The sequence below is a fragment of the Hordeum vulgare genome, chromosome 7H, assembly GCF_904849725.1.
Source record: "Hordeum vulgare subsp. vulgare chromosome 7H, MorexV3_pseudomolecules_assembly, whole genome shotgun sequence".
Taxonomy (NCBI): Eukaryota; Viridiplantae; Streptophyta; class Magnoliopsida; order Poales; family Poaceae; genus Hordeum; species Hordeum vulgare.
This window is the reverse complement of record NC_058524.1, coordinates 88,347,810-88,358,617: the sequence shown is the minus strand read 5'-3', so window position 1 is coordinate 88,358,617 and position 10,808 is coordinate 88,347,810. Positions and strand designations below refer to the sequence as shown.

General features: G+C 41.6%; 1 protein-coding gene across 1 annotated transcript; it reads left to right on the top strand.

Annotated features, from left to right (window-relative positions):
- The first annotated feature begins 2,078 nt into the window (after positions 1–2,078).
- On the top strand, positions 2,079–10,741 carry LOC123413165 (ABC transporter G family member 48-like). Its single transcript, XM_045106114.1, has 19 exons — positions 2,079–2,333; positions 2,573–2,655; positions 3,020–3,104; positions 3,202–3,492; positions 3,575–3,665; positions 3,773–4,673; positions 4,773–4,933; positions 5,057–5,160; positions 5,298–5,463; positions 5,557–5,670; positions 5,800–5,915; positions 6,050–6,382; positions 6,496–6,786; positions 8,513–8,596; positions 8,823–8,956; positions 9,117–9,344; positions 9,448–9,619; positions 9,949–10,203; positions 10,308–10,741. The coding sequence occupies exons 3-19, from the start codon at positions 3,021–3,023 to the stop codon at positions 10,575–10,577; spliced, it is 3,795 nt and encodes a 1,264-aa protein (XP_044962049.1). The 5' UTR covers positions 2,079–2,333; positions 2,573–2,655; position 3,020; the 3' UTR covers positions 10,578–10,741.
- Positions 10,742–10,808: the final 67 nt, after the last annotated feature.

The window sequence follows — 10,808 nt, the reverse complement described above, 5'->3', positions numbered from 1 at the left end:
AAGCCATTGACACGCTCGTCGACTAGGATTCCATGTGTTCTGAGATTGCCTGGAAGAACTTTCGAACGATCCTCACTCTCACGCTCTTTGTTAGGAAGCATAGGAATGCTATGATTTTTTTATTAGATAGTACCGGCCGCGGATGTGGTCCTCTCCATCACCGATTGGGAAGGGATGTGGATTGCGGCTAGGCTTTTGTGGTCACAGAGTGAAGCCTTTTGCTCGACATTAGCTAGGCCGAGATATTCTAGTTAGCGTCATTTGGTGTTTTAGGTGGATGGATGATGTGCTCCGTGCATCTTCCCAGGATGTACGGACATGTTATGATAGTTGTGCAATTGTGCTTCTTATTTTTCTAATATATGATACATATACCCGTACGTATTTAAAAAAAATAAGCTGCCAATGATGACATTTTGGTAGGGTATTGTTAGAATTGGAGAAACAGTGATTGATGTTTCTTGGCACTCAGGAAATATAATACACATGTCAGTCGTTTCCGTCCCTGAAAATGACGCTGTCATAACATTTCACCGAGTGTGATTGCTAAATTCTCGGGAAACATCTCGCATGTGACAACTTTCATTGCACCTGTTACGCCCTTCTTTTCAATGAGTGTTGACAACGAAAACACATGGGAAAAGAAGGAAAATAAAATTGAAATCATAAATGGCAGCTAATTGAAATGTGAACAAAATTCAAAATTGACTACCTCAATCAAATGGGAGAGCTCCAAAATTAGGAAGCATAATGAATTAAAAGAATAATATGAGAGAGCTCCTTAAAAAAATTGTTGAACCGGTAAAAATCGACTAACCCTATTTTAGATTGGAGACTTCAATTCATTGAGACGTCTGTAAAATTAGGAAGTATAGTATTTCTCACAGATATATACTAGAAGGGCAATGCGCCTTTGCCGTGCCGCTTATGTTTTTAGGGTTGTACGTGTTCTATTTTTACGCGTTGTGGGGGATACAATGGAGTGTTTTTTTTATCGTATTTGCTACTTTTACAGATAGACTTTAAAGAATCATGGGTACAAATGGATGTATTAATTTATGGTCAAAGATTAAGGAAAAAGTGGATCAACGGTGAAAATCAGAAAAGTGATTGTGGGAGAATGTTTGGTACGACCAATCCGTAGCGAATCGCTCTTGAGTGTACCATTTTTCTTATTTTTATTGTGGTGTTTGGGTAGATCTTTTTGACCGTGTGATTGAAGGACCTTTTTTAATTAATGTAAATACATGAGAAAGTTACTTACGTTGTTGGACACGTGTATTATGCTGAGGGAGAATATCTGATGCTACCGGTAGCATCTAACATGAGATGCTCCAGTGCAACCTCGACCGTTGAATTGTGATCCAACGACCAGCATTGCGGGAATGCAAGTTTTGCACACCCCCCCCCCTCCCCCCAAAAAAAGCATTTTTAAAATGACGATTGGATCCACATTCTTACTATGCTACCCGTTGAATCATCATGTTAGGTGCTACCATAGCATCAGATATTCCTCCGTTATGCTGATGGTAAACGTGTCATGGACGACACTTTGATTTTGTCAACCAAGGTCGCATCATCTAGGTACTTACAACATCTCTAGCAGATACCGTAAAAATGTTGAATCTGTAAAAATTTCGACGGGTTTACTGGTTTGGATCAATTTTGTGTCCAGAACAGACTCTGTAAAAGTTCGTGAAAATTATTGGTTTTTCACTATAAAGAGGTTTCACTAATGCTCTTTGTGAAATTATTGGTTCAATCAAAACTGCATGATCCAATTGAAAATTGAAGACCTTAATTGATTGCTAGGTTCTGAAAACTAAAGAGCTTAGTGTTATACTCCCTCAGTTCTTAAATACAAGTCTTTTAAGAGATTTCATCAAGGTCTAGATACGGAGCAAAATGAATGAATCTACACTTTAAAGTATGTCTATATACATCCGTATGTAGTCCATTAGTGAAACCTCTGGAAAGACTTATATTTAGGAACGGAGGGAGTAATAAGGATATATAATGTGCTGCAGAGCTGCAATTGAGAGAGAGAAAAAAAATCACACAAGGGACGGAGAGATAGAGCCACAGCTGAAGTAATTCAGATGAGCATACCGGAGCCTGTGCTCCACACCCGCCGCTGCTCCTTCTACACCCGTACAACCACGCGCAGCTGCTACTCGGTCGTCGGAGTAGGGACACGCGCGCTGGCGCGCTTGAAAGCAGATAGTCACTCGAATCAGCCAATCAGGGGTGAGGGCAGGTCTAGAGCGCAGATCGGCCGACCCCAAAGGCGAGTGTCATGGAGGTGCTCGACGAAATGCCTTTAAGAGGCCAAGGTGTGTGCTAGGTCGTGGCTATGTGATCCGGGAGGTGGTGAGGTCACTCTTACCACTGGAAGGAAACATAGGCCAATTAGGCGCTTCTTCCCTATCATGAGCTAACTCCTTGCTTGTTTCTGACATTGCTGATCATTCACATTTTGTATGATCTGCCCATAAATTATCCATTACTTTTGTATATGCATCGTCATGGGTGAATTGGATTTGATGGTTTGTTTACACGATGACGACAACAGGGTCTCATTGGACGGTTTGGCTCCTCAAACAAGAGGACCACTACCGTACTCAAACACGGATATGGCATCCTCAAACCATCCAGGTAACAAGCAAACCATCACATTCTTCTTCCTGCAACTGTTTCCTTTGTTATCTCTCTCACATGTCTGTCATGCACGTCCTTATCAACTTATTACGTTACATCTTGTTTGGTGTTTCTAGGGGGCAGGTAGTCCCCAAAAATTGGTTTTTCAGTATGTAGCAATCAGCCTTCCTGCAAGAAAAGTAGCTCGTTCATTTTGGTGCTTTCCACTAAATGTAACCTGAAAAGAAAAAGAAAAAGAAAAATACACGGTGGCTTTCGCCTAAATATAAACTCGAAAAGAAAATGAAAAATGCACAGTCGCAGACTGATCAACTGTACCTTTTGAAGCAAAGTAAGTATTTGACATGCTTGTTGTTTTCAGGATGACTCTTCTTCTTGGACCTCCTTCTTCAGGAAAGAGCACACTTATGCGAGCCCTTACAGGGAAGCTTGACAAAAGCCTCAAGGTTTTAACTCATCTTGTTACTTTTTTTTCTTATGCATTGTGATCACGTCCCTAAGATAAAAATAATCACCATCCTGTGGATACTGCAACACACCCAGTTATCTGGCAGCATCACATACTGTGGTCATACTTTTTCCGAGTTCTACCCTCAGAGGACCAGTGCGTATGTCAGTCAGTATGATCTCCACAATGCAGAGATGACTGTAAGAGAGACACTAGATTTCTCGAGGCGGTGCTTAGGTATCGGTGCCAGATATGATATGCTTGCGGAGCTCACTGCAAGAGAGCGTGATGCAGGCATAAATCCAGATCCTGAGATCGACGCTTACATGAAAGCGACTGCAGTACAAGGACATGGGAGTAATATTATAACCGATCTCACTCTCAAGGTGAGCTTTGACTATTCTATTAACTACATGGAGGTCTCTAACAAAATTTTGCACACCGAGTCTAAGAGAACTCTTCCATTAGGTGCTTGGGCTTGACATTTGCGCTGATAACATCGTCGGTGATGAGATGACCAGAGGAATTTCTGGAGGGCAAAAGAAGCGTGTCACAACTGGTATGCACGCACACCTACATAGAATAAGCTTCACTGCTCAACTCATTGTGGAAAGGAATTTCTCACTCAATTAATGTTATGCTAATATTCAATTCTGTTGATGGCAGGGGAGATGTTAACAGGACCTGCAAGGGCTCTGTTCATGGATGAAATTTCCACTGGTTTGGATAGCTCTAGCACATTTCAGATTGTAAAATATGTAAGGCAATTGGTCCATGTGATGAATGACACTGTGATGATCTCCCTCCTACAACCACCGCCAGAGACCTACAACTTGTTTGATGACATAATTCTGCTATCAGAAGGACACATAGTGTACCATGGGCCACGAGAGAGCATCTTGGAATTTTTTGAATCCACTGGTTTCCGGTGCCCGGAGAGGAAAGGAGTTGCTGACTTCCTTCAAGAGGTCACTTCCAAGAAAGACCAACAACAATACTGGTATCTTGACCAGGAGCAGTATCGTTACGTGCCAGTCCTAGAGTTTGCTGAACATTTCAAGTCATTCCATGTAGGCCAGCAGATGCTGGAGGAGCTGCAGATTCCTTTTGAAAAATCCAAAACCCATCCTGCCGCGTTGACCACGTCAAAATATGGCCAATCCAGCTGGGAGTCATTCAAGGCAGTGATGTCAAGAGAACAGCTATTGATGAAGCGCAACTCCTTCATCTACATCTTCAAGGTCAGCCAGTTGATCATCCTTGGGCTCATGGCCATGACTGTATTCCTCAGAACAGAGATGCCCCATGGACAGATTTCCGACGGTGCTAAATTCTTTGGAGCTCTGACTTTCAGTTTAATCACCATTTTGTTTAATGGGTTTGCCGAGCTACAACTAACCATTAAAATACTTCCTACGTTTTACAAACAAAGGGATTTCTTGTTCTTCCCCCCATGGACCTTTGGACTGGCAAACATCATCTTAAAAGTTCCTGTTTCATTTGTGGAGGCTGGAGTATGGGTTGTCCTTACATACTATGTGATGGGCTTTGCACCTTCTGCAGGAAGGTATACATCCATATATAAATAATACTTGCGCTCATTCTATTTTCTGCATTTAAATTTTTGAATTGGTAACTCCATTATTCATCTATCTACTCAATATAGGTTCTTTCGCCAGCTTTTAGCTTTCTTCGCTACTCACCAAATGGCAATGGCTTTGTTCCGATTTCTTGGTGCTGTTTTGAAATCAATGGTTGTTGCCAACACTTTTGGGATGTTTGTTCAACTTATTATTTTCATATTTGGAGGATTTATCATCCCTAGAGGTAAGCATACCGTCATGATAAAACCATTCATGTTTCGCTATCTAGGCACGATAAATCAGCTATCTACGTCTCATTTGCATAAATCAAAGTAACCTTCTCTGTCCCTAATTTTGATGTGGACAGGTGACATCAGACCATGGTGGATCTGGGCTTACTGGGCATCTCCTATGATGTATAGTCAGAATGCAATATCGGTCAATGAATTCCTTGCCAGTAGGTGGGCCACCGTAAGTTCTTCTCAGAACACTGTATTGTTTTTTCTTTGATTTCTTCAAACTCGGATAATGAGGAGATCATTATATCGTAGTGTAATGTAAAGGTGGTAACATCTCAACTAATGTAAGGCCTTTCATTTTTACTACAGCCAAACAATGATCCTATGATTGATGCACCAACGGTAGGAAAGGCTATTCTTAAATCCAGAGACTTGTTTACTGGAGACTGGGGCTTTTGGCTTTCCATAGGAGCCGTTATAGGATTCACTATTTTGTTCAACATCTTATACCTTCTTGCCCTAACATACTTGAGCCGTGAGTATCATTATTTTTTGTTGGCTGAGATTATTGTTTGATGCCTTAGTGAGCAAAGTACTTACACACCGCATATGCTCTGTTTTCTTCCAGCTAGCAGTAGATCAAACACACTAGTTTCAGATGAGGAGAATGAGAATGGCACAAACAAAGAGCAAATGCCAGAAGCCACCGTGTCACCTACTATGCCATCTTCAGTACCTATGGGTGAGGTCTTCTTTAAATATCATCTTATACTATTGCAGCCCTCTACAATAGTCCCAAGTTTATGAAATATTTATCAAGTCAATTGACGCCTTAATAACAATACTAATTAGTCACTATCTACACTTGCAGTTTCTACAGGTGCTAAGGAAGCCACAAATAGGCCAGCTCAGTCACGAACTACCTTGCCTTTCCAGCCTCTTTCACTTTCCTTCAACCATATAAACTATTGGGTGGACATGCCTGCAGTAAGCCTACCTATCGTCCTCCTCACACATATCTTATTAGGACATAAGTTTGTTACTTGTATGGTAAACTTATCTGTTGGTATGGACAAAAAAAAGTTAGTTCTAACATTAAAATGGGTCATCTTGTGTTTCAGGAAATGAAGGAACAAGGATTCACAGAAAGTCGTCTCCAGTTGCTCTCTGATATCAGTGGTGCATTTAGGCCAGGAGTTCTGACTGCATTAGTTGGTGTGAGTGGAGCTGGGAAGACCACTCTAATGGATGTCCTGGCAGGAAGGAAAACCAGTGGAGCCATTGAAGGAAGTATCACCCTCTCTGGTTACCCTAAAAAACAAGAAACTTTTGCCCGCATCAGTGGCTATTGTGAACAGATTGATATCCATTCACCAAATGTTACAGTATATGAATCCATTCTGTACTCTGCCTGGCTGCGTCTTTCCTCAGATGTTGATGATGCTACGAGAAAGGTACATATTTCAAGCCACTTTTCATGCTCAAGTAAACATGTGATGTTCTATATATTTGAAACTTCAAATTATATACTTTCTTTGACTAAAGAAATTAATCTTCGCTCATATAGATGTTTGTAGAGGAAGTCATGACACTTGTAGAACTTGATGTGCTGCGTAATGCTATGGTTGGTCTCCCTGGAGTTGACGGGTTATCGACTGAACAAAGAAAGAGACTGACAATTGCTGTGGAGCTGGTAGCAAATCCTTCAATTATATTTATGGATGAGCCAACTTCTGGTCTTGATGCTAGAGCCGCAGCAATTGTCATGCGGACAGTGAGAAATACAGTCAACACCGGGCGTACCGTGGTTTGCACGATCCATCAACCAAGCATCGATATATTTGAGTCTTTTGATGAGGTTCGTTCGTTCCCCCCCCCCCCCCCCCCCCCTCCCTCTCATGTAGTATGGGGCTGTTTGGTTGCCTGTGTAGCACTTGGCTGGCATTTATCATGCAAATTTCAAGATGTTTGGTGGACTGCATGCCTAACTGGACCTGGCCCGACTCATGCAAAATAGCGCTTCCAGCCAGGCTGAGCGGAAACGCAGGAATCGAACGTTTCCGCGAGCCAGCCTCGTGCCTGCACCCGCGTTCACATTTAAAACGAAGCGATACATGTGATTGCCCCGAATGTGTGTTGAAATTACTTTAAAACTGCCACCACCCGCATCACTCTTCCCTCTTTCTCTCTCCCAAGTCCCAACTCAACCAGTTCACATCGAGCATACTGATGCGCCGCCGCCCCCCCCCCCCCCCTCCTCTCATGTAGTATATGTGTGTGGGGGCGCGTGCACGCATATATATATATATATATGGAAAACCATTAGAGCAAGTACAATAAGGTACAGTCAGCAGGCTGTAAGGATTAAAATACTATATTTTTGCTGAGTCGGATGAGAGAGAAGAGGAGAGAGAAGTGAAGCGGGCTCTTATGAAGAGCCAGCTCTAGCACGTGCTCCTAGGTGTTTTGTGAGAATGAAATGTGGGTCATATATGATAAAAGTAGTACTCTTTCATAGCTAACTATTGTACAAGTTAGCTATAAGATGGGCTATAAGACTGCTTATAGCCAGCAGTTGGCTATACTATTAACCATGCTCTTATACTCATGGGAGTATGTACTCTGGTACTTCCTCCCCCCATACACCATATAGATGAATCGGTCATACCTCTTTATCACATTTAATATAGTTCATTAATAATTAATCGATACCCTAAAGTGAGTTCTACTAAAATTCTCATGTGAGTTCATATACTTTGTATTATCTGCACGGATTTTATTATACTTAGGTAAAAATGGTATATCGTAAAAACTAAGGTCTCTGATGATTTATGTTTTCAATAGGTTGTATTGAGGCATATTAGAAAGTTATCATAGAAAAGTTAATGAGGTATATTAAGAAGTATAATAGATAAGTATAAGAGGTGTATTAAATATGAAAGTGTATACCCCCAGGGGTACAGAAAATGAGTCATGTATAGGAAAATGATAAGAGTACAGAATAAGCTATTCTACAACGGCGTCCTCTAAAAGGGCACACCCATTGCAAAATGTCCTCTGCCTTCCCCCGCAAACCCAACGCTTTTCTGCTTCAGTGAGCGGTATACCTCCATCTCTGGGCACCTTGCCTCGTCAGACCCCCCCCCCCCCCCCCAATCATCGTTGTCGCCGCTCACTTCTCGTCAATGCATCTTGCTGCCTCCCACCATCTTCTGTTTGCCACCTCCTTCGCCATCTCACTTTCCTACTGCTAATTAACTCGCCACTCCTCTAAAATAGTAGCTCCCTTTCCACCATCACAGGCTACACAACTCCCCTCAGCCATCATGTGCCGCCATTGAGACACCCTGGTTTCTCCTCCAGCACGACTCTGTGGTCCTACCCACGCTCGCAACCTTCCTTGCCGATGCCGGCCGTCAAGAGGCTGCCACCCGTGTTCCCCCTTCCTCCCTCTTCTTGGAATTTGCAAAGATTAGAGGCACACTGCTAGAGTGTCCACACTTACTATATATGAAAATTAGGTGCACCATTAAACTATGTTAGTTCTTAAAATGCAAATAACTCACAGCCGGTTTCTTTGCTAGCTTCTGCTTTTGAAAAGAGGAGGGCGGGTCATTTACGCTGGTGAACTTGGTTGTCACTGTGATAAACTAGTTGAATATTTCGAGGTGAGTTTCCTTTGCTTACATGTTTTAGTTCATGGTAGCCAAGATTTCACTGATTCAATCAAGTTTGGAGGTAGCCAGGATTTTACTAGTTTTCAGTTGGACAGATAGCCAACTTACAAATATGATCAATTGGCTTAGAAAAGTCATTAAAGATCAAACATATCCTGAACTCTTTGAAGATGTGGAAAAATTAAGACTAGCCCATGAGGCTGTCATTGCATTGCAGGAAATTCCAGGTGTGGCTAAGATCACAAAAGAATATAATCCTGCAACATGGATGCTGGAAGTTAGCTCCACTTTAGCTGAGGCTCACTTGAATATTAATTTTGCGGAAATTTATGCTAACTCCGCTCTTCATAGGTAAGTAGCCCCAATCATTGAACATAAAATTTCACCATTATTAGCTAGTTGCTATCGTTTCCACTGAAACAAATACATATGCTCTTGAAATGAAGCGCCAAAAAGGCAGTTGTTTTCATTATACTATTCACACGAGCTCACATTTGTTAAATATGTCCAGGAAAAACCAAGACCTTATTATGGAATTGAGCGTTCCCCCTCCAGGCTATCAGGATCTCTCATTTCCTGCAAAGTATTCTCAAAATTTCTACAACCAATGTGTTGCAAACTTCTGGAAGCAATACAAATCTTATTGGAAGAATCCACCCTACAATGCCATGCGCTATCTTATGACGTTGCTTGATGGTCTTGTATTTGGCACTGTGTTTTGGCAAAAAGGAACAAAAATGTATGATCCTATTTTCTTGCTATAGTCGAGGCTTGAGAAGATGATACATTTATTTATCCCTATGGGGGCACTAATATTTCTCGTTTGCTTAATTTGTTGTTAGAGAATCGCAACAAGACTTGTACAATCTACTTGGGGCCACTTATGCTGCTGTCTTCTTCCTTGGTGCTACCAATTGCTTCACCGTTCAGCCTGTTGTGTCAATTGAGAGAACAGTTTTCTACCGTGAAAAGGCGGCAGGAATGTACTCTCCATTATCCTATGCATTAGCTCAGGTAATTTCTTGATCAATTTGATACTCATTTTGATTGAAATTTGATAGTTTGGATGCACTAGTTTAGAAACCCCAAATCAGGGAGGGTGAAAAACTAGCTTTTTTTTTAAGAATTAACAACGGCCTACTTATAACATTAATAAATTGCATGATTTTATAAGAAAGTAAAGGCGATGGAGGGTTTGATTTTGTTTGTGAACCATTTTGCCCTTATATAGCTCCTCTTTGAAGTGGTCCGGGCTCCTCTTTGAAGTGGTCCACTGAACATTGGAGATTTGAACTAGTTTTAAATCCATCCATTCTCAAAATGTGCAATTTTTATTTGTGCAGGCATGCATGGAGGTCATCTACAACATCCTCCAAGGGATGTTATACACAATCCTCATCTATGTGATGATTGGATATGACTGGAAAGTTGACAAGTTCTTCTATTTCATGTTCTTCATTATTGCAAGCTTCAACTACTTCACATTGTTCGGCATGATGTTGGTGTCATTGACTCCGTCTGCGATGCTTGCAAGCATACTCGTATCCTTTGTGCTCCCTCTCTGGAACCTGTTTGCCGGGTTCCTCGTTGTCAGAACGGTAAGCAAGCTAAGATTAACCGTGCTATGTATCAATTAATCAAATTCGTTTATTAAGGATTGTTGTGAGGGATGTATGCATGGTTATTGTTTCTGTTGTTGCAGGCGATACCGATTTGGTGGAGGTGGTACTACTGGGCCAACCCAGTATCTTGGACCATCTATGGTGTTGTTGCATCGCAGTTTGGTGACCATGGTGGTTCTCTTCTAGTACCCGGTGGGAACCCTGTAGTGGTGAAGCAATTTTTGGAGGATAATTTGGGTGTGCGGCATGATTTCCTTGGCTACGTTGTCCTAGCTCACTTTGCCTACATCATTGTCATCTTCTTCGTCTTTGGCTATTCCATCAAGTTCTTAAACTTCCAAAAACGTTAGGCAATGTGTGCCGCAATGAAGTGATGTGTATATATGTAGTACAAACAGTAGGATCCAAAGACACTACATAAGCTTTGTTGTTATATAACTGAAAGTTGGTAGTGATATACCTGCTTCTATTATTAATATTAAATAAATATAGAAAAGCTATTTTGGGTCCCTCATCGTTGACAAAGTCTATGTCTGGCCATCAACTCTATATTAGTTATTCCTGACCCTCAAGTCTCAAAA